Below are 24,916 nucleotides of genomic sequence, written 5' to 3'. Positions count from 1 at the left end.
TTCAAATCTTTTGCCTGTTTTTAAATTGGATTTTTTTCTGCTTATTATTGAGTTGTCAGAGTTATTTAAATATTTTGTATATAATTCCTTTCTTAGATGTATGTTTGGAAATATTTTCTCTCATTCTGTGCCTTGTCTTTTCATTCTTTTAACCGTGTCCTTCAGATACCAGAACGTTTTGATGAAGTTTGATTTGTCACTTTTTTCCTTTTTTAGTCATGCTATTGGTGGTATATCTAAGCATAAGGCTTATTCAACATCATTTTTGTTGTTGTTGAGTCGCTAAGTCATATTTGACTGTTCGTGACCCCTGGACTACAGCACATCAGACTTCCCTGTCCTTCACGATCTCCTGGAGTTTGCTCAAACTCAAGTCCTTTGAGTTGATGATGCCATCCAACTGCCTCATCCTCTGTCGCCCCCTTCACCTCCCGCCCTCAATCTTTCCCAGCATCAAAGTCTTTTCCAATCAGTCAGCTCTTTGCATCAGGTAGCCAGAGTATTGGAGCTTCATAGAGTTTCTCATATCTTTTTTTCTAAGAGTTTTATAATTTTAGCTTTACATTTAGAAATATCCATTTTAAATTATTTTTTTGTATGTGATGTGAAGTTCTAAATTCATCCCTTCACATATACATAGACTGTTGTCACAGCACCATTTGTGGAAAAAACTATCCTTTCCCCCTTAAATCATTTAGCTCCTTTATCAAAAATATATTGACCATGTATGGCTGAGTCCCCTCACTGTTCACCTGAAACTATCACATTGTTAATCGACTATATCCCAATACAAAATAAAAAGTTTTAAAATAATAATAAAGAAAAAGAGCTTTGGAAAGACAAAAACTCAATTGACTGTAAATAAAAAGGTTTATTTACAGATCCTCAATTCTGTTGCGTTGATCTGCGTGCCTGTCCTTAGGCCAGGACCACGCTTTCTTAACTACTGTCGCTTTATAAAAAGTTTTGAAATTGGTGGATGTAAGTTCTCAAACTGAGTTCATCTTTCACAAAAAAATTTTTGCCTGTGTAGTTCCTTCATATTCCCATATAAATTTTAAGATCACCTTGTCAGTTTCTACAAAAAGAAAAGTCTTCTGGAAATTTAATAAAAATTATGTAGAAAGCATAAATCAATTTTGAAAAATATGCCATTTTAACAGTGCTGACTCTTTCAATCCATGAACATGGATATTTATTTATTTCGATCTTTGTTTTACTTATCATATAATGTTTTATAATCTGCAGTGTAAAGTCTTGTACTTCTATGTTAAAATTTTTCCTAAATATTTTATTCTTTTTGATAGAATTGTGAGTGGAGTTGTCTTAATTTTATTTGTTTCATTGTTCACAGCTAGTAAACAGAGGTGTAACTGATTTCTGTGCTTTGATTCTGTATCATGTGACCTTGCTGAACTCATTTATTAGCATTAGCGTGTGTGTGTGTATTCCTTAGCATTTTCTATATACACAGTTATATCATCTGTAACTAAAGTTAGACTTCCTTTCCAATTTTTCAGTTTAACTAATTGCCTCGACTATTCTTCACTGTGTTGTAAACGTCAGTACAATATTGAATAGAAGTGGCAACAGCAAGTATCATAGCCTTGTTCCCTATCTTAGGAAGAAAGGATTTAGTTTTCATACTATTAGATATAATACTAGTTATAGATTTTTCATAGATGGCCTTTATCAGATTGAGGAAGTTCCCTTCTATTCTTATTTAGTTGAGAATTTTTTAACATGCAAGAAAGCTGAATTTTGTCAAAATTTTTTTGCACCCCTTGAGATAATAATGTGGTTTTTGTTCTTTATTCTCTTAATATGGTATATTATACTAATTGGTGTTCAAATATTAAATCAACCTTGCATCCCTAGGCTAAATTCTGCTTGGTTTTATATATTGCTGGATTCAGTTTACTGATATTTTGTGAAGGATTTTTGTGCCTATGTGTATGAGGGATATTGGTTTGTAGTTTTTAAAAAAATTATAATGTCTTTGGCTTTGATATCAGGTAATACTAGCCTTATAGAAAAAGTTGGGAAGTATTTCCTTTCTCTTCTGTTTTTTAAAAATATGGAAATGATTGGTTTGTTTCTTCCTTAAATAGGTCATGTAGTTTGTCAATGAAAGCATTTAGGCCTGGGCTATCCATTGTGCATGGATTTTTAAAAATATTTATTTATTTATTTATTTGGCTGTGTTGGGTCTTAGTTGTGGTACATGGGCTCTCTAGTATATGGGATTAGTTTCTCCACAGTATGTGGGATCTTAGTTCCCTGACCAGGGATGGAATCTGGGCCCCTTGCATTGCAAGGCAGATTCTTAACCCGTGGACCATCAGGGAAGTCCTTGTGCATAGCTAAATTACTAATTCAATTTCCTTATTTGTTATTGATCTGTTATTATTTTTAATTTCTTCTTGAGTTAGTTTTGGTTATTTAAATCTTTATGGGAATTTTTCCATTTCATTTAAGTCATCTAATTTTTTGGCATAAATGCATTTATCATGTTTCCTTGTGATATATGAAAGATTTGCTTTAACATTTCTTGTAAGGCAAGTCTGCTAGCAATGAATTGTCTCTTTGTCAATGTCTTTACTTTGTTTTCAGTTTTGAGCAGTAGTTTTGCTGGATATAAAACTCTTGATTTAGTTTTTCCCCCAGCACTTAAATATGTCATATGAATGTCTTCTGGGATGTATAGTTTCTGATGTGAAATCAGTCATTAATACCTTGTTCCCTTGTGTGTGATGAGTCATTTTACTCTTGCTATTTTCTAGTTTTCTCTCTGGATTTGGCTTTCAACAGTTTCACTATGATATGTCTACATGTGTATCTCTTTGGGAGTATCATACTTGGGTTTGTTGAGCATCTTGGATTCACAGAGTACTATTTTTACACAAATTTGGGGAATTTTAAGGAAGCAACAGTTAGAACTGGACATGGAACAACAGACTGGTTCCAAATAGGAAAAGGAGTACGTCAAGGCTGTATATTTTCACCCTGCTTATTTAACTTATATGCAGAGTACATCATGAGAAACACTGGGCTGGAAGAAACACAAGCTGGAATCAAGATTGCCAGGAGAAATATCAATAACCTCAGATATGCAGATGACATCACCCTTACGGCAGAAAGTGAAGAGGAACTAAAAAGCCTCTTGATGAAAGCGAAAGAGGAGAGTGAAAAAGTTAGCTTAAAGCTCAACATTCAGAAATCGAAGATCATGGCATCTGGTCCCATCACTTCATGGGAAATATATGGGGAAACAGTGGAAACAGTGTCAGACTTTATTTTTTGGGGTTCCAAAATCACTGCAGATGGTGATTGCTACCATGAAATTAAAAGATGCTTACTCCTTGGAAGGAAAGTTATGACCAACCTAGATAGTATATTCAAAGGCAGAGACATTACTTTGTCAACAAAGGTCCGTCTAGTCAAGGCTATGGTTTTTCCAGTGGTCATGTATGGATGTGAGAGTTGGACTGTGAAGAAAGCTGAGTGCCGAAGAATTGATGCTTTTGAACTGTGGTGTTGGAGAAGACTCTTGAGAGTCCCTTGGACTGCAAGGAGATCCAACCAGTCCATTCTAAAGGAGATCGGTCCTGGGTGTTCTTTGGAAGGAATGATGCTAAAGCTGAAACTCCAATACTTTGGCCACCTCATGTGAAGAGTTGACTCATTGGAAAAGACTCTGATGCTGGGAGGGATTGGGGGCAGAAGGAGAAGGGGATGACAGAGGATGAGATGGCTGGATGGCATCACCGACTCGATGGACAGGAGTTTGGGTGAACTCCGGGAGTTGGTGATGACAGGGAGGCCTGGCGTGCTGCAATTCATGGAGTCACAAAGAGTCGGACACAAGTGAGCGACTGAACTGAACTGAAGCCATTGTTTCTTCAAATATCTTTTCCTGCCCTTTCTCTCTTCCTCCTCTTTCTGGTACTAACATAACTCACATAGTGGTATATTTGATGTTGTCTGACAACCTATTTTTTCTTCATTCTTTTTCTGTTTGTTTTTTTCTTTAGATTATATAGCTTCTATCTTCAGCTTACCTGATTATTTTATTCTTTTGTATAAAATCATTTGGGTCCCTTTAATACCTTTTTCATTTAAGTTATTGTACTATTAAACTCCAGAATATCCATTTGACCTTATTTTACAATTCCTATCTTTTTGTTGACATTCTTTCTTTTTGAGTCATTATTATACTTCCCTTTAATTATTTAAACATGGTTTCCTTAATTAGCCTTTGAATATAGTTCCTTATTTTTGAACATATTTCTAATTACTATTTTGAAGTCTTTGCTAAATCCAATATCAGGGTGCACTTAGAGACAATTTTTATTTACTGCTTTTTTTCTTCTAGCGTGCATCACCTTCTCCTATTTCTTCTCATGTCTCAATTATTTTGTTGTTGAAAATAGCACATAATAGATAACATATTGTAATAATTCTGGATTCTGAATTTTCCCCAAATGTGTTGCTGCTGTGTTTTGTTTAATTACTTACCTAAACACATTTATAGACTGTTTACCCAGCACTGTTACTGCTGATGTCTTTGTTTAGTGTTTTAAAAAATTATTGTTCTTATTTTTAAGCCTGAATCCATAGGGATCACTTGGTATTTGCATAGATTAATGACCAGTCAATGAATGGTCAGACATCTGTTCTCAAACATCTCAAGACAATAAAGCTTCCATCCTCTGGCAATAGATCTGTGTGTCTGGGTGTGTGTTGGGGAGCATATTTGAAGTCCAGGTCATTTAAAAATGTGTATGCCCTGGATTTGTTTGCCTCTAGACTCCCTTGTCTCTTCTCTGCACACACAGGCTTACAGTCAGCCAATCTTATGTGGATAACCTGAGTCCTTTCCAGTTTTTTCTAGTCAAGCACATGGAGAGAGCTTATGAAGGCCCCCATGGTGGTCTTATTTTTCAGATCTTCCCGTTATAACTCTGAGTGATCTGCCCATCTGCTGCTTGTTCCAACCATGACTGTATCCTAAGACTGACTGAGCTGCTGGTCTTCCCTTGTTTGTTTGATACTTAGATGGCTAGTGTTACTCACAGTGTTGCTGGTTGTGGAGTTTTATCATGCTCTGCTCCAAATCAGCCCCTCTGACAGTGAATATTAAGAGTTTCTCACCTTTTCCCACCTTAGTAGAACTACTTTATAGATTGAGCTGGGGCTGTGTGGGAAAGAACTAGACAAGCATGTCACACAGACTCCCACTATTCAGACTTGAAGCTCAGTATCTTCATGAATAGTCACGTGTCAGTGTAGTGTGTCCTGTACTTGATTTTCAGAGGCCTGAGTGGGTTGGTTTTGACAATTGTACCCAGTTTTATCACTGCTTTTTTGGAGAGAGGAACTGCTGAACTATTCACTCCACCGTACTGGAAGTCCCACCTCTGCACTGGTCATTCTTACTAGTCCCTCAGCTGACTGTGATGTGAAGTCAGGGTTGAGAATCACAGAGATAGGGTATGGTTACAGGAGGTTGAATCTTGATTTCACCTCATTCAATAAACACTTACTGAACACTATCAGGCACTGGACACAGTGCTGAGGATATAAATCTAACTTTTAGGCCATCTCTCTCCTTGAATAGTCACAGGAATGGAACAGAGAAGGAAATCAATAATGTACTGTAATCATGAGCATATGTGGGTGGGTGGTGCTGGGTTTGGGAGTAGTGTCAGCAAAAGACAAAGCCTATAGCTCATCATTTTTTCTAGAACATGCTGATAAGTTGTCATACTTTTTTCAGAAAGTAATATAGCCATTAAGTAGATCCATACTTAACATAAGCAGGCATAGTTACTCATCCTGAGGAACTAGGACAATTTTTCACAATTACATGAAATTACAGTGATTATAAATATGACTTTGAAGAACTAGCATTTGACTTCATGTAAAGTTTAAAGAGTTTCTTAATGCTTTATTTCTAATTGGACTGTGATGATTTCATAACCTGTATGTTTTGTGCTGTGCTTACTCACTCAGTTGCATTCGACTTTTTGTGAGATGTGAATAAATTCAGAAATAGCTTATCAACATCAGAGTCATTATGGGCAGTGTGACATGTTGTTGTGGTTTCTGAAGTGGGGAGTCCATGAAGGCAAGCCAAGGAAGTGCTAATATATCTTCTAGCACTTCTGTATTTAAAAAGATTAAATTTGGCCCTGAACATTTTTCTGTTGGTTGAAATTTCATAAAGTGAGAATATTTATTCAGCAGTATATGTATAAAATTTATAAATAGACAGATATATAGGTGACAAGATCAAACATGTTTGGATCGAGAAGACTCAGATACGAAGTTGAAGACCCCTGGTATAGAGGAAAGAACATTAACCCACATGGGTGTTGGTCCTAGTTCACCTACCAACTTGCTGGGTGAAACTGGGCAAGTTACAAAGACACTCTAGGTCTTCTACATCTATAAAGCAAGGAGGGTTGTATAAATGTCACTGAGAGTTCTTCCAGTCCAGTGATTCTACAGTAGTTTTGTTCTTGCTTTTCCTGTCAAGAATAATTATGAAGTTGTATGAGCAGAAGGTTATGTTGTTGTTGTTCAGTATTTGAACTGGATGAAGTGCCAGTTTATTTCTGAGTCCCTGGAACATTTCTAGAGAGAGCTTTCTCCTGGGCTACATCCCATCTCTATGGCGCTGCTGGTCATAGATGTGATGATGTCAAACAAACCATGATATATCCTTAAATTCTACCAACTTTAGGCATATTAACAGAGGACATAACACAATTAGTAGTAGAGTACAGGTAGATGTACCTAGACACAGTTATGTGTGGGTGCACCTGCACACACAAATCAACCCTTACCTATAGTTTCAAAACTTACCTGAGTTTCAGGGGCTTCCCAGGTGGCTCAGTGGTAAAGAATCCACCTGCCAATGCAGGAGACATGGGTTTGAGCCCTGGGTCAGGAAGATTCCCTGGAGAAGGCAATGACAACCCACTGGAGTATTCTTGCCTGGGAAGTCCCATGGACAGAGGAGCCTGGAGGGCTACAGTTCATAGGGTCGCAAAGTCAGACACGACTTAGCAACTAAACACAATAGCTTATTTTCACTGCCTTCATAAATTGAAATTCAGAAAGAATCAAGATTTAAGACACAAAGAACATTAAATATAGTTTTAATAGTTAAAAGACCACATTGATTCATGCATACCAAACTTTAAGTGTCTACTCAGAAACTGTCTTTTGAGACAGGATTATTTTCAAAATTTAGATGCAACTAAAAGCCCAAGAGGTTAGCAAGCCTTTATTTAGCTCTTTGATGTAACTTCAAAGAAATTCAAATTTAAAAAAGAAATTTAAATTTTACATTTTCTATTGAACTCCTTTAAAGACATTATTTGACTTTAAAATTTGACAGAGTAAGATGTTAGGTTTCCGTGTTCTTGGGAAAGAACAATTGATGGCCTTTCTTCACATAATTAGTTACACAGTTATTGCATAGTCAGTTTCTTAAAACTTCATTGAGTTTTAAACTCAATCAGATGAAGATGTCTTCTCAGACATCTTTGATAAATGACTTAACATTACCAAATACTCTGTTAGCACAGTATTTTAACATTTAATCCTAAACACACTCTTCTTGTTAGCTTGAAGAAACTTTAGAAAGCATAGTAAATGTTTGATATCTTCCAAGTACTTTGGATTTTCTAAATAATACTATATAATATATAAAATCACAGTCCTTTTATGAAGTCTTTTGTTCCAAATGAAATATGGCATAAAAACTAATGATAGTCCCATAAATCTTTACTATAAAGTTCAACTACTAAAAATTGTCTGCTGTGATTTACCTGTGAGAATAGAATAATCACATTCTGGCACATTGTATGTAACAAATGCTTTGTTTGAAAGATTTATCTTAAAGGAAAAAATGACTGAAAAAAAGGAACAACAATACAACAAAAAGAATGACAAATCATGACTTTTATTAAAGGATAATTGATTTACAGAATTTTGTTGTTTTCTGTCAAACATCAGCATGAATCAACCATAGTAATACATATGGCCTCTTTTAATATAAGCAAACATTGAAAATATTCCCATGAGGATATGAGTGTAGACAGTAGAATGAAAATAAATAGTAAAAAGAGCAAAAATAGAGAAATGAGAAAAATTAGAAAATGCACATGTTCTGTAAATAGAAAAAAAGAAGCTCAAACTCCATAATTAATTTTATTTTGTATAGTAATGGAATTAAAAGAGTGATGGAAAATACCACTTTAAACTTAGACCTGTATTAGCACAGCCTGTACTTTGCAACTCACTAAGGGTTTAGAATGCAATCATTTTGCTGTTGCTTGGAACAGCCACCCAGGAACAAATTTCACTAACCCTTCCAACTGGTAACCAATCCACAAGCTTGAATTCAAGGTTCTAACCTTTAGCGTTAATGCTGATCATAGAACAAGAGCTACATATTCACCCTGGGGGAGGGGCGGTTAGTGGGGGAGGAAGAGGTCTGTCATTTCCATGCTACCCCTCCACTCCGGGAATTAAAGCCAGTAGCCCACCGTATACTCCCAGGTCCAGAATCACTGTACTCCCAGGGCATTCTAGAAGCCCAAGAGTTCTGTGTTGCTTGCTTAGCAGAGGATAAGTTTATTTGCATTGTTGTGTATCCATTTTGTACTATGTGCATGCACTGTCTTCTTTTGATCCAAGTAATTCCTGCTCTTCCTAATGTTTTTTAAAGATTGAGAAACAATCAAGGTTTGGACTTTGGAAGGATTTTTTCTGTTTTAACCAGGCAGCTTGGTTTTTCCATGCCACACCATTCACATGCTTCATTTTCTTTTCAAATTTTCTCGACACTAGGGACCTTTTCTAAAATATGTATTTCTTATTTTTAATTGGAGGGTAATTGCTTTTCAATATTGTGATGGTTTCTGCCATATATCAACATGAGTCAGCCATAGGTATATATCCCCTCCCTCTTGAACCTCCCTCCTACCTCCTTCCCCAACCCAACCCTCTAGGTTGTCACAGAGCACTAGCCTTGGGTTCCCTGCATCATACAGCAAACTCCCCTGGCTATCTGTTTTACATATGGTAACGTGTATGTTTCAATGCTATTCTCTCAAATCATCGCACCCTCTCCTTTCCCCTCTGTGTCCAAAATTCTGTCCTTTATGTGCGTGTCCTTTGCTGTTGTGTGCATAGGATCATCCCTACCATCTTTCTAGATTCCATATATTAGAGATCTTTTTAATATTAATTTTCAATTTCAGAATCAATTCAAGTCTATAGAAAAATTGCAAAGGTCATACAGAGAGTTTCTGTACGATTTCTTATTGTGACTTTCTGTCATTACAATGGAGATGAGAGACCTTTAACCTGAGTCCATGGATTGACTTCAGACAGTCCACAAACTCCTGGAATTTATGCCAAATTCTGCATTTGAATGAAAATGCACTTCATTTCATCCAAGAACTATATAGATTAAGATTGTACTTTTAATGTCATCAATCCTTTTCTCTAGGTGCAATCTCAGTTGTCTTGTTTCCCACTCTAACACGTTTTTTGCTTTATTAGAACAATAGCTGACTCCAAGCATCACAGGCACCAGTGTGCATGGGTGGATTTTTGCGTGCACTACAGCATTATCAAAAGGTTCTTTATCAAATCTGTAATTTTCTGAGTAACTTGATGCTGTGTATTCATCTAAAATATATTAATTCTGTTGTTTAATGAGCTCAATGTTCTTTCAAATGGAGTTTGCTACGTTATACAAAAACCTGAAGTTCAACCTCAAGGCCCTGCTTCAGAATTGCCTGGGTTCTCGATACAGAAAATTTGCTTTATTTTTGTTTATCAATCCTCTGAAAGCATTTGGATGCACAGTGTATCCAAAGTATTCATGTCGGCTGCCTACATTTCCAACATAAACTTAACAGCAAAGATTATTCAGAAACATTACCAAAGCACAGCTGCTTTCCCCTGAAACTTTAATGAGAAAAAGCCATGAAATTACCACAGACCTATTTTTCTTATGTCTGGATAGAGTGCATTATGTGAGGTCATTTTCACTCTATTTTAGTTCTAAAGATAGAAGATAATTATAACATTAGCTATCTAGGAGTCTATGCAACACTCCTAAATTTAAAACTTCTAAACATTTTTAAAATTATTGACTAACATTAGGGTGTTTTTTGTCAGACTTACAGATTCCAGTCTGATGTTAGATTATTCATCCAAGTTGAGCCCCCAAACAAAGAGAGCCAAGAAGAGCCTTCTCTCTGGAGAGGAGAAAGAAAATCTGCCAAGTGACTACATGGTGCCTATTTTCTCAGGACGGTACGTATGGATTCTCTCCCTGGATCTGATTTTTAGAAAGTGGAGAGAGACGTCCCTGGTGGAACTATTTAAAATTAAGACCCCATGCTCCCAATGCAGAGGACATGGGTTTGATCCCTGGTCAAGGGACTAAATCTCACATGCTGAAATTAAGAGTTTGCATGCCACAGTGAAGATCGGGGATCCTGCATACCGCAACTAAGACCCAATGCAGACAAGTTAATTAATTAATTAATTAATTTTAAAAAGAAGTGGGGAATAAATGTTTTCAGGTAGTAATAATAATATCAGCTATCATTTACTGAGCATTTACTTTGTACTGGTTGAGAAAGGTCTGAGAACCTCGGAACTGTGCATAGTGGGAGATGTGATCATTGTAAAAATGTTTGCCATTACATAGGATGGCTGTATGACACCAGAGATTATGATTAGAGACTTATTTCTAATTATGTAACTAGTTGAAACTAGAAGCAGAGTATTGGATGCTAGTGATTGGACACTGTATACAGTTGCTATAGTTAGGGCACAAAGAAAGGTTAAAACTATAAAATATTGGGTGAACTAAAAGAAAAAAATCAAATGATACATTTAGGTAAATTGGTTGCCAGTGTGGTTTTAATTATTATTCATTAAGAAGAAAAAAAGTCCTTAGATAATGTAGACTAACTAAAAGCATTGCAGGCATAGCTTGAATGCCTGGCTTATATGTGTTAAATATAAAATAGATTACTATTTATTTTGAGATAAAATTCAAACAAAATAATCACTAAGTCACAAGTCTGTGTAACGCCAAATTTCTGTTTATAATATAAACAGTTTTAAATGATAATATATACAAAGAAATCTTGAACAGAGACTTGTCTAAGACACCAAATTAAAGTTTAACAGAGACTTTCTGAGCCTTCCCTGTTTATTTTCCTATGAATGGACATTATTCACAAAGCTAATGTGATGTTCAAAACAAGGTTGCCCTCTCCGGGCAAAAGCTATCAGGAAAATCAGTAGGCAATAACTCGTGATTTTTGGTGACCTACTTCTGTTTCCCTGCATTTTCTTTTCCCATCGATTTTGATGATTCCTTTCCCAATTGTTTCAGAGGCTGATGTCATAATTGCTGCAAACCTACTTAGGAAAGGGATAAACAGTATTCTATTTTTAGCCTTTTATTTTCTATCTTTGATTTTTTATATCTGATTTTTCAAATGGAACTTTATAGACAAACAGGCTTATATTGTGAGGTATGCTTGCCCAGACTCAGCTTCTAGGTTGGAGGAGAAAAATATTTAATTTTGTGCTTTTAAAAAAGTCATTTAAAAGTCATGTCAGCTTAGCATTAACCTATATGGCATGACTCTCCACATGTGTGGGCACAAAATGAAGCTTCTCACTCTCTCCAGCTTCTTCCTGCCCTTTTCTCACCAAACCATTTTGTTCCTTCCAGACCAGTGTCAAGAATTATTTACAGAATAAGCTGTGATAGATGAAAGTTTGAATAAAAAATTTATATTCTAGGTTTTATTTCCAGTTCTTCATTTTTTATATGGAGCCATCTCCTATATTCTATTACTATGAAGATAACACTTCATAATGATGTTCATTAACATTTAAGAGAATGGGAAAGTAATGAACATTTGTTGAGTACCTGTTGTTTGCTGGAAATCATTGTAAGTGGATTATATATAAACAATCCTTCTAAGTCCTCCATTCAGCCCTGGAGCAGTATTAATATGTCAGTTTTTTGCACAAGGAAATCAAGGCACTTGTAATGGTTGAGTTGAGAGTCCCCCTAGGACTGGAAAATGCAAATATAATACATTTTTGGAGAATACGATTTCTTCTGGATGGCACTTGAAAATTCCACTTCTTACAGTCTAGGTAGGGCTTCCCAGGTGACACTAGTGGTAAAGATCCCGGCTGTCAATGCAGGAGACATAAAAGACATGGGTTTGATCCCTGGTTGGGAAGATCCCCTGACGGAGGGCACAGCAACCCACTTGGGTGTTCTTGCCTGGACAGAGGAGCCTGGTGGGCTATAGTCCATAGGGTTGCAGAGAGTCAAAGAAGGCTGAAGCGACTTGGCACACATGCACGGTCTAAGTAGAGCTAACTTTATGTCAGCAACAGGTTTTAAATTGAGATGGAGGATTGGAAAGGTTTTAAATTTATTTAAAATTTTCAGTAGTGTGCTTTTCATGTTAGCATCATATTCTTGCTCTTATACCCAGATTATAGCAGGGTTATCGCTGACATGCACATATGCACTTACTTAAAGGCAAATGTCCTTGCTGTTCTGGGTCTAAAATATATTTTTAAGTGTATTTGAGTTTTCCTAATTGCAGTTGCCGCCCTCTTCCCCACCCCCAACCTCCATGTCCTGTGGCGTTTGGGATCTTCCTGGATCAGGGGTCAAACCCATGTCCCCTGCATTGGCAGGCTGATTCTTATCCACTGTACCACCAGGGAAGTCCCGCATAACCTTTATTATTTTGGAAAGGAAACTGCTAGGCATAAGGATCACACATACATTTATAGCTTATTTATGTGTGCAGCAGCTCTGGGTAATGCATTCCGTCATCTGAGTTACAGAATCCAGATAAAGCACACTAGTCATAAATCAGGATCCCAGTCACACAACTGTCTGTCATTTTACAATGCTGTCTTCTCTAGAAGGAAGTCATAAATTAATATTTTATTACAGACTAAACTGTGTTTATACACACTAAGGAAACCAAAGAAATTATATTGGGCAAGTTATCTTACTTCTCTGTGCCTTGTTACCATATGTCTAAAGTAGAAAGGATACAGTTTACTTCAAAGGGTTGTTGTAGGGGAAAATGAGATAATTTATGCAAACAGCACTTGGTAGAGCACCCTGGCCACAACAGGTATTACTATAGTCGTCATCATTTGTTAAGGTGAAGGTCACGTCCATGTGTGAAGAGTTAGCTCCTATGGGCCAGTGTTTTGTATGTCAGGTTTTCCTTGGGCACAGTGTACAACATCTGCGGTCTGGTGCTTTGAACTTGGCAAAATTGGGCAATCTTATCACTGACATCCACAATAACCATATTTTGCTCTTATTTTATTTTAGCCAAGTGCATGTCAGTGGAATTACAGACACTGAAGAGCAAAGAATTAAAGAAGCTGCTGCTTACATAGCCCAGAGGAATCTCCTTGCTAGTGAGGAAGGCGTAACAGCCAGCAAGCAGTCCTCAGTATCTAAGCAGTCCGTGTCCACGCTTCACCAGGAAGAGGCCTTTGAGAAGAAGTCAAGGAAAGTTGCCATTCGAGAAAAGGCGGAACAGCTGTCACTGAAAAAAACGGTAAGAAAAGACAATTTAACATAACTTACAAAAGTGTAAGTGCCACCACTACGTATAAAATGGGCTTCCCTGGTGGATCAGATGGTAAAGAACCTGCCTGCAATGCAGGAGACCTGGGTTCAATCCCTCGGTTGGGAAGATCCCCTGGAGGAGGGCATGGCAACCCACACCGGTATTCTTGCCTGGAGAATCCTGTGGACAGAGAAGCTAATAAGGACCTACTGTAGAGCACAGGGAACCCTACTTAATACTCAGTAATGATCTACATGGGAATAGAATCTAGGAGTGTTTACATGTATGTGCATAACTGATTCACTTTGCTGTGCAGCAGTAACTAATACAGCATTGTAAATCAACTAGACTGCAATAAAAATTAATCTTAAAAAAGTAGAAATGCATGTAACATTGTGCATGTGTGTAATAAAGATTAATTAGTTTCAAATGAAGAAATCTGTGGTCTTGTGGAGAAATAAGAAAAAAGGGGAAAAGACATCAAAATGTATAGTTCAAAGAAAGACAGACTTTATAGTTTTAAATTCTGTGAAATTTTAGGTTCTACAGAAATTAAAGTTCTTGAGAACCTTAAGAAATCTACCTTTGGAAAGTACAATATGTTGCTCAGGCTTAGAATGTTAAAAATTAAGTGATATGTCTGTTTTTTAAAAGGGATAAGGGGAGTTCGTTTGCTCCAAATACCAAAGTAAGACTCCAAATGAAAAAATGATCATTTTGATTTCTACATTTCATTTTTGTAGCACATGTTACTTTGGTTTCATGTCTTGATAATTTTTTTTCAGTTAGAAGAAACTGAGGCATTTCATAAAAAGTTGAATGAAGATAATCTTCTCCATGCTCCTGAATTTGTCATTAAACCTCGTTCCCATACTGTTTGGGAGAAAGAAAATGTAAAATTACACTGCTCTGTAGCCGGCTGGCCAGCACCTCGTCTCACGTGGTACGCTATCTTTTTGAAAGCTTCTCATAGAATTGATTACTCAAAGTTAATTTTAAATCCTGTGAAAACATGTGGATTTATGAACATGCAAGAGTCAGTGAAAGCATCTGTAAGTTCGAGTAAATTTTTTTAAATAGTGAAGAAAGAATACATGCATGGAAGGAAGAATGATTTTGCATCCATTATAATTTATTATGATACTTTATAGTCCTCTTATACAAATGGGTCTTTATCTTATATAAAGTGTTAAAATTTAGTCAGCATATTTATTTGGTAACATTTTGTGATGAAAAGCAATGCCACCTTTTAGAGAAATAAAGCCCAGAGGGCTTCATCTCTAGTCCTTATGTGAGCTGAGGTCCTAGTTTCTAAAGCCAAATAAAGAAGGGGATGGGATGGGGATCTATTTCTAATAGGAGGTCTGAAGAAACTTTCATTCCATAAAGAAGAAGCTCCCCTTTTTTTCTGTCCATTATATATCCTATTGCAATTGTCAATGACTTGGTAACCCCTAAAATCAGAACTCATATGGCATGAATGTCTGCCATGGAGAGCAGGAATCTGAAGAGGATTGTAAGCCAGTTTTAAAAGGTGTTTTCCGTCTTATTCTACAATGTGGGTATTTTGCATGCTGCTTTCTTACTCTCAGGAGAGTGGTAAATGCCATGTCGCAGTATAAACACTGCAGAGAGTGGCACTGTTGCCCACAGGGAACCAGCTCCTTCTCCCTTTTCTGTCATTTCTAATGTTGTTTGGACACCTCATTTACATAACAGAGGCTGACAAGATAAACCCTTACCTAAGGTTATTCTTAAGGAGCAAGTGGTGAGTTTTTTTTTTTTTTAAATTCACCTATAACATCGACCTGCCTGTGACCAAACTGGATTTACATACAGTTTTTTTTGTACATAAACTTTTCCCAGGGTTCTTGAGTTTGAAAGTGAGAGAATGAAAAACAAAGCCAGTTATTACCAAGATAAATAATTTATAGTAAACAAAGAGGAGACGTGTAAGAACATATTTCAATGAAAATGAAGTTTAAAAAAAACAATTTCCAAGCTTTAAAAGTATGAGTATACTATCGTAACCTGGGCTTCCCTGGTGGTTCAGTTGGTAAAGAATCCGCCTGCAATGCGGGAGACCTGGGTTCAATCCCTGCTTTGGGGTCGCTTGGAGAAAGAAATGGCAACCCACTCCAGTGTTCCGGACTATACAGTCCATGGGGTTGGAAAGAGTTGGACACGACTGACAAACATAGTAAGCTAGGAATCTGTTCATCTTTACCCCCTGCCTTTGTCTCTGCCTATTGGGTTGCATAGATTGGCCTATAAAAGGGACATTTCCTCTTAAAAACTGATTACTTTTTACTTCAGAAAAAATTCAAACTTTCTTGTAGAAATTCATAAAGAGGGACTTCCCCAGCAGTCCAGTGATTAAGACTCTGCCTTCCAAAACAGGGGATAGGGGTTCGATCCCTGGTTGAGGAGCTAAGATCCCAGAAGTTGTGTGGTGTGGCAAAAAAAAAAAAAAAAAGAAATACATAAAGAATAACAAATTTTTAGCTCCAAGAAATATTACTTGATGAGTAAAAAAATTCCTCATATTTCATGAATTAAAATGTACTACTGGTAAGTGAATACTTGGAGTCTTTAAGTAGATATATTTATTACACAGTGTCCTATCTGTTTTCCTGAGTTTTAAACATCAGAGTTAAAGATGACTTTCAAAAGAATACAAAGTGATCTCTATAAGATAAATATTAATTTCTTAAGCATTTACTTATTCTGTGAGATACACAGTCACTAGATACAAACATAGCGTATACCACTGATGTCACTAAGCCAGAGTGATGAGGTTCCACAAAGGCAGAGCTCAAATTCCATTGGAGATTGAACTCCTCACATGGTGTTCTTGGGCTGAAAAAGGAGTAATTTAAAAACAAACAAAAAGATATAAACTCCACTGAAAAAATATGAGATGACTAAACTTGGCAACTCTTAAAATTCCAGTCAAGTTTAAAAATAGAAATACTGTCAGTTTTTAGTTATCCTCACTAATGGGGCTGGGAGTATGATTAATCCCTCAAATTTTTCATGTTTGGCTTTGAAATATTTATTTCCTTAACGTGAATTTTATGGCATCAGGGCTCATTTTAATCAAAGACAAAAGCACAGAGACAAGATTTGTCTCAGGAAGGACTGGAAGGCTGTTCGTTGACTGGGACAAGACTTCTTTAGTTCATGCACCCCCTTCAGTGCTTGGAGAACCCAAATCAATTCTGTTCAGAAACTTCCAGGAGGGACGAATCAGAGCACTTCACACAAAGCCATGTTGCCTTACAAGTCAAGTGTGAAGTAAATATGAAAACAAAAGAATCAGTGGACCACTAAGAAAATAGTTCACCTTCCTTTAGCGAGCAAGGTTTGCCCCTGGATAAAGCTGAAATTTGGACAATCAGCTAGCAGATAGCTAAGAACTGGCTCTGGCAATAGCTAAGGTCAGGTTTTGTGGGGCAGGAGGGTTATACAATTTGAGGAGCATCCTTTATAAAAAAAAGGTTATAAAGTTAGTCACATGCATTAGTCCATAAGGGGACCTGTGCTGATGAGAGATCCTGCAACTTCAACTCCACTAGTTTCAAGGTAAATCCACCTCTGGGAGTAAATTTCATGCGGGATTAATATATTATACCTTCCTGGATGTGTTGCCTTTTAAAAAATAACCATTGAATGAAGCTCTAATTTACTTTGCAAGCTGCTGGTCCAGATTACGCAATCTTCAGTGAGCATCCTCCCCCTCAATGAACAGAGAACCCACAACTCAAGCGAGAACCAAGATGTTGGTAATTAATTTGCTGGCCTTGATGTCTCTTTGGTACCGAGCTGCCACCTCCTGGGCCTGACTCTGAGTACAAGTATGAGAGAAACCATTGAGAATGACCTTCCTGAATAGAAGAAGGTCAAGTACAGAAACAAGTTTCCAATGCTGCTGAGGGCAGTTGTGCTGTCTCCACTTGAGCCATTAGGTCCTAAGCCACATCTTTCCAAGTCATGTGTGCCCTGGGTTTGACTCCCTAAGACTCCTTTCCAAGGAACGTTCAGTTCCAGGTTTCCACTGGCACCCTCAGGCCATGGAAATCCCTGAGGCTGAACAAATGATATCAACACACTGCAGCTGCCCTTCAGCCAGCCCCTGCATACTGACTAAATCTGGATGGAGTCTAGAGCATACCTGGAGAGCGATTACTGACAGGCGGGCCCATCACTCATCACCATCACTCATCACAGCCAGGTGCAGAGATGCTGAGCAGCACTGCCCTATTCCCAGTTCACCTTCAGAGCAGAAGGAAGCCTGTGGGCCCTGGGTGCAAGAGAAAAGTTAGTTGCAAAAGACACAGCAGTGAAGCTGGCCATCCAGAAGGAGGGCTAGCCAACAGAGAAGGAGAAATATATATGTGGTGAAAAACCAGTTGTTTAATTTAATAGGTTACATTTATATAATAACTTGTTTATAGGCAGTATACTGTTGTAAAGGGGGGAGGAAAAGCATTTATGCTTGTATCTTTATTACTTGCATAAAGAAGCTCTGAATGGACATATAAAACCTAAGGAGAACAGTTAGCTGTGGGGAGAAGCTGGGCAGAAGGCAGACAGGCGTGAGAAAAGAGAATGTTCCCTGGGCACCCCTATATTTTCTGATTCTTGGATCATATGCTCGCATTGCCTGGTCAGATTGTAAGAAGCTATATGAAATAGGGGAGAAAAGTTCTCTTTAAAAGAAAGAGAATTAAATTAGTTGTACCGCCTCTTTTTTTAGAGAGCCAGATTTAATTGCATTTTGATCCCAAAGTCTAGATTGATTTTTGTCAGTGGAAATTGGGATTATATAATCTGCAGGGAGCCTCATGCCAACTCCTGGAACAATATATTGTTATTATCACGTAACGCTCATGTGTTCACACACTCAGTGTCCTTGTTTTCGGATTTATATGTGGATCCTGGGCTACAGTCCATAGGGCTGCAAAGAGTCGAATGTGGCTGGAGCAACTTAGCACCTGGGTTAGATCCTCAGGCAAGACACTTAAAGACATATTTGAAATTCTTCACATTATCTCTGAAGTCATTGCCACTTCAGGGATAGTGTGAAGACAGACACTTAAAGAAACTTGTCATTGAACATGATCATAGTTCAAAACCTAGGGATAAGATTGAGAAATGTATTTTAAGAAGAGTCTGGAGATTTGGAAAAGTCTTATTTTATTTTTGCAAATTATGAGAATTCATAAATTCCATAGTAGAATTAACACATGAATTTTTTACAAGATTAGAGTTATTCACAATGTATTTAAATTTAGCAATTACTGCCATATTATTGTAGGAAAACAACCTGCATTTAAAATATTAAAAATTATTTATAATTACTTTTGAAGTATAAGGGTTTGGGATTTTATTTTAGATTTTTCTTATTTACATCCAAATTCTATGCTAATAGAAGAGTTAGCTCTCAGCTAATTGGTTTTCAAAGTGAGTAATGGCTGTTTGTTCAAAACAATAGGGTTGCATTCTAACCACGCTTTTGAGGGAAGGGGATTCAACGTGATAGAGATCATCTTGGCAGCATTATTTGCTGACAAAGAAAAGTTAGAGTGAAGTCCTTTTGTTTGACCACGTTTTACACTGCCAAAGAGCTTTCACTGTAACCCCTTGTTATCAAATTCAGCCTAGTATCCAGACAGACATTTGTTTGGGGAAATTAAGTGTATGTTTTACATACATATATGAAGAATATTATTCTAGAAGTAATGTGTAACAGAAGTTCATTAACTAGTCGTTCAGACACTTCACATGAAAATGATGTGGAAAAGGGTGTACATCTAAATACTCACAAGAATTTCAGAAACCTGATAAATAGTCCCAGGGTATAGATTACTCTCTAAAATTAGCCGATGAGTGGCCAGTTTGGAATTTCACTTTCCAGAAATAACAAGCTGTGAAGTGTACACAGAGCAGGCCTCAAATTCTCCTTCTCTGCTCTGATTTGATACTGAAGACAGTCAATCACAAGTGGCTCTGAACCTGAGTGCCTCGCAAGGTGAATTCCTTGGAGAACAGACTTGAATAGCTTCCTCATTTAATCCTGTGTGCTGCTTTAAGACAGGCACTTCTTACACTGACATATAGAGTCCCAGTGAGAGAAAATGTGTGTGTGTGTGTGAGAGAGAGCGAGAGAAATCTATTTCAAGCGATCACATTAGAAAACTGAGGGAAAGGCATTGAGATACTAAGTCACACAGGACTGGAATAGTGGTCCCCAGACTCTGGGATCTAGAGCCTGATGATCTGAGGTGGTGCTGATGTAATAATAACAGAAATAAAGTGAACAATAAATGTAATGTGCTTGAATCATCCTGAAACCATCCCCCGCCCCCTGGTTTGTGGAAAAATTTTCTTCCATGAAACCGGTCCCAGGTGCCGAAAAGGTTGGGGACTGCTGGACTGAAGGACAAGGAAGGTAAAGCAAGCCTAAGAGCTGCAAATGCTATTTTAATTTAAACTTTATGGAAATATGAACATCATTTTTGGTCAGAAGCCAGATCAAGTGTCACTCAGTTGTTTGGTCAAGTAGCACCAGCCACACACCTTTGGTGTGTTTTTTATATCTTCTTATGTTGGGAAGAAATACTGAAAATACCCCAGCACAAAGAAAACTGAGCAAAACGAAGCTTCTGAGTCGAGTGTGAAATAACCTAAACCGATTTAGTCAGGAGAACATGCTCATGATTAATGTGTTGGACCCTGTCATTCATCCAAACTAGGAATGTTCCAAATTAAGAGCAGCCAGCAGATTGCTTTTTACAGCCCATCTCTGATCAAACAGTCCTGTCCGCCTGGAGCCCTGTGGAGGGCCAGCTGCCTGAGGCCGTTTGTGGACTGTCAGAAACAGCTAGGAATGATTCCCAAGGGAGGGGCAGAAGGCTGTGCCCCTACACCTGCTGCACAGCTGCGATTCCCAGTCCACCCTCCCGTTTCACATCCAAGGAAACCAAGACAAACAGCCTCAGCATACCTTCTTCATCTGCACTAATTTTAAATTATCCGTATCATGAAGGATGGATTTCTCAGAACTCTGTTCCTTTGCCAAAATTCAAGAAGCACAATTGAATTTATGATGTTACCCAATGACTCTGTTCAGTCCAATTTAATAAACACTGCCTAATATTTTCCTGGGATGGCTGCTTCCTTGAGAGTGGGAATAGAAATCAATACGGATCAGACAGAATCCGCATCTTCAAGGCACTCATGGTTTAGCAGAAGTGACACTTACCCAACCATAATTTGATTAACGTTATACCTTCCCATTTGAACCAAGTAACACTGATGTGAAGAGGAGGGAATGATGTTGTGTGGAATTTCAGGGCGGAGATTATTGAAGTGGCATTTGATCAGAGCCTTGAAGGATGAGTTGGAATTTTGCTAGGTGGAGAATGGTGTATTTTTTAAAGTGTAGAAAAGGGTACATTTTAGGGACATAGGGCGTGAGTGTGAGTGTGTGTGTGTGTGTGTGTGTGTGTGTGTGTGTGTGTACACAAGCTGAGGAGAGGAAAGAACTGGCTGAAGATTATTTCCTTTCTCTTTCCCTTTCTATAGCTTTCCTTGCTCCCAAATCTGCTTATAACCATGTCCAAAAATCTGAAGAAATAAAATGCAGCTAAATAGAGAACGGGGCTTCCCCGTTGGCTCAGTGGTAAAGAATCCACCTGCTAAGCAGGAGACGTGAGTTTGATCCCTGGGTCGGGACGATCCCCTGGAGAAGTTAATGGCAACACCCTCCAGTATTCTTACCTGGAAAATCCCACGGACAGAGGAACCTGGTGGGCTACCGTCCCTGCGGTGGCAAAGAGTTGGACATGACTTAGTGACTAAACAGTAACAACAAATAGAAAACAGTTGGAAAATGGAAGCATCCCATGTTGTTGGGAGCCAGACCTCCTGGGTTCAGATCTCAGCTCTGCTGTTTTAGCTGTTAAAGCTGGGGCAGGCTACTTAACCATTCTGTGCCTGAGTTTTTTCATCTGGAGAATGATGTTAAAAGTAGTAGCACTGGGAATTCTCTGGTGGTCCAATGGCTGGGACTCTGAGCTCCCAATGCACGGGGCCCAGGTTCAATCCCTGGTTGGGGAGCTAGACCTAGACCTCGTGTGCCATAGCTAAAGATACTGTACGCTGCAACTAAGAGCCAGCACAGCCAAATAAAAAATACATTTATATTCTTTAAAAAGTAGTGCAACCTTATGTGGTTGTTGTGAGGACTGAATTTACTAATCTAGACATAAAGTACTTAGAGCCTTTCCCGACTCTCAGTAAATACTCTGTTTCTATTATGGTTATTAGCATTATTTGTGATAACTATGCACAGGAAGTGGAATGTCTGAAAAGGAAACAAATGAAATTTAGCTCCCCTTTTGGGCAGAAAATGGCTTACGCAGAAAAGCTAGGTCCAGCACCATCGCTGCTGGCTACTGAGAACATGAGGCTTCTCTGGTGGCTCAGACAGTAAAGAATCCTCCTGCCAGTGCAGGAGCTGCAGGAGACTTGGGTCCGATCTCTGGGTGGGGAAGCTCCCCTGGAGTAGGAAATGGCAACCTACTCCAGTATTCTTGCTTGGAGAATCCCATGGACAGAGGAATCTGGCTGGCTACAGTCAATGGGGTTGCAAAGAGCTGGACACAACTGAATGACTGAGCACGCACTGAGAACATGAGGATGTGATGATGAGTCAAGGTGCAGACTCAGGGGCCAGTGTCTCAGGAGCGGCCCCTCCAGGGAGCCCCTGCCTCTCAAGACTGAGCGGCTTCGCCAGGAATCGGCAGTCAGTAAAAGGGACTCTTTGAAGGTTCTATTTATCAGTAGTTTTCTTTCATGACTGATATTCTAAGTTCTTCCAAGCTGAGAGCTATGTTTGCTCATGACAGAATAAAGCAAATATAATGAGCTTTCCATGCAATGACAAGGTTTTGAACAATGTGCAGGAATGTCAGTGGGAAGGATGTTTTGCTTTCATCCTACACAGACAGCCAACAAAAAACCCACTCAAAGCCTTCCTCTCTGTTGTGTCAACAATGGTTGTCTTTCTTTTCATTTTCAAGTTCATCTATTGAAGTATAATATGTACACAAAATAGTGTGGTATGGCATATAAATGTAGACCTTTGATTAATTTTTGTAGACCACCTACACCCAGGTAACAAGCACCAAAATCAAGAAACCAAACATTATCAACACCCAAGGGACCGCCTTCATCCCTGCCCCTTGCCCTGACTTCTAGCAGCATTAATTTATCTTTTCTTGTTTTGTACTTTATGTAAAAACAATCATTATGCTCTTTTGTATCTGGCTCTTTCCACTCAAAATTATGTATGCAAGATTCAAACACAAGGTTGGGAATGGCCAACTTCTTGAGTGTAGTTTTTGTAATGGAGGAGGGAAGCACATTCATCAAGTTTATGATGAAAGTTTATGATACTTGTAATGAATTTTATTTGCATTTATTGAGCAGACTCTGCTATTGACCTCTGTGCTATGTCTACAGATGTTTTTTCAAGAAGAACAATTGTGTGTGTGTTAATCATGAAGCTTGTTTACACCTCAACTTACTTCACCTCGTTTCCATTGTCTCATAGGTATAAAAACCAGGTGCCAATAAATGTCCAGGCACATCCTGGAAAGTATGTCATCGAAAGCCGATATGGAGTGCACACTCTGGAGATAAATGCGTAAGAAACATCACGGTCTGTGTGTTTTGCCGACAATTGCTTGGCGGGGGGTTCTCCCCTCTTCCTCCCTACGCGGTGGTATCAGGATGGGGGACAGTCCCAAGTATTGCTTCTCTTGGTGCACACCTATGAGTGATAATCATGACATTCTTACCAAGCCCATGTTACTGCCCAAAGTGATCTTTTGAATTTAGTCAAAGATGATGAGGAAAAATTCATTTGTATCTATTTAAACTTTTGTATGGGCTTCCCAGGGGCTCAGTGTTAAAGACTCCGCCTGCCAGTGCAGATGACTCAAGTACGATCCCTACGTTGGGAGGAAATGGCAATCCTCTCCAGCATTCTTGCTGAGAAAATCCCATAGACAGAAGGGCCTGACGGGCTACATAGATCTATGGGGCCGCAAAAAATCAGACACGACTGAGCAACTAAACAATCCTTTTATGTACTTTAGAGTTCTTCTCAGATATTATCAAGAAAAATCACTTACAAAATAGGCATTTATATTCAGCTGTCTTCTCAGAGTCCCAGATCTGCACCAGCATTATACACATTTGCCTTTAATCAGTGTAGACCAATGAAGTTTGAGGTGGGTGACACTGAATGTAAGCTGGACCTAGAGAAGTTGTTTTTTCCTTCAGCTCACCAGAAACTGTGTGGAAACTATGTGCCCATTCTGTCAACCTGTAGATGGATGCAGGGCCTGACATTGAGATATTTTTTAAAGCAAATCAACAGCAAAAATTTTAAAGCAGAATCCACATCAAAGTTTCTAGGTCTTCGAAGGTGCATCATGTCTCCTAACACGGTTTTGAAATCCAAGCCTACTAATGTGGATGAAGAAGTTACACAAGCTCCCAGCATTTCCGGTTCAAATAAAACGATGACATGCTGCAAAGTCAAAGTAGAGTTTAAGTCATTCTAATCTCAGGAGATATATAGCTTCCTCAGATCAGAGAGGCTGGCACAGGTCATACTTGGCTTCAAGCAGAACCCTGAGACCCTGGGATTATCGCCAAGCAGGGACCCCTTCATAAAGACCCATCCATTCTGTCAGTTGGTGATTCATCCAAGTCAGCAGCGAGCTGTGTAGTTGCTTTATAATTAAATATCTATGGAAGAAGCAACCATATTGACCCACCTGGGATTCTATTTATGTCTGTAAAATTTCAACAAGAACTAAAATGTCATCAATGAAACTAAAGAAGAACAGTGAAGAATACGAACCCTGGCAATGATAAAACAGCTTGCATTGAAATTTTAGCCTGTTCATCTCTGCATGAGAGCCTTTTCTCTCTAAAGTGAAAGTGAAAGTCACTCAGTTGAGTTGACTCTTTGCTACCCCATGGACTGTAGCCCTCCAGGCCTCTCTGTCCATGGAATTCTCCAGGCCAGAATACTGGAGTGGGTAGCCGCTCCCTTCTCCAAGGGATCTTCCCAACCCAGGGATCGAACCCAGGTCTCCCAAGACATCCCTGTGTCTGCATCATAACTTAGAGGAACTTCTGAATGGCACTTCTTG

The 24,916-nt window shown here is 38.4% G+C and overlaps 1 protein-coding gene across 2 annotated transcripts in view; it reads left to right on the top strand.

Moving 5' to 3' along the window:
- The window catches only part of MYOM1 (myomesin 1), a 119,219-nt gene that overhangs the window by 11,080 nt on the left and 83,223 nt on the right, over positions 1–24,916 (top strand). For both annotated transcript variants that reach the window (XM_018039756.1, XM_018039757.1), the window contains exons 3-6: positions 10,207–10,344; positions 13,436–13,667; positions 14,465–14,622; positions 23,302–23,394. In XM_018039756.1, coding sequence (XP_017895245.1) covers positions 10,207–10,344; positions 13,436–13,667; positions 14,465–14,622; positions 23,302–23,394 — 621 coding nt within the window. The remainder of the gene's footprint in view (positions 1–10,206; positions 10,345–13,435; positions 13,668–14,464; positions 14,623–23,301; positions 23,395–24,916) is intronic.

Source organism: Capra hircus, chromosome 24 (assembly GCF_001704415.2).
Source record: "Capra hircus breed San Clemente chromosome 24, ASM170441v1, whole genome shotgun sequence".
Lineage (NCBI taxonomy): Eukaryota > Metazoa > Chordata > Mammalia > Artiodactyla > Bovidae > Capra > Capra hircus.
Note: the sequence above shows the minus strand (reverse complement) of the source record. Positions and strands in the feature narration are given on the sequence as shown.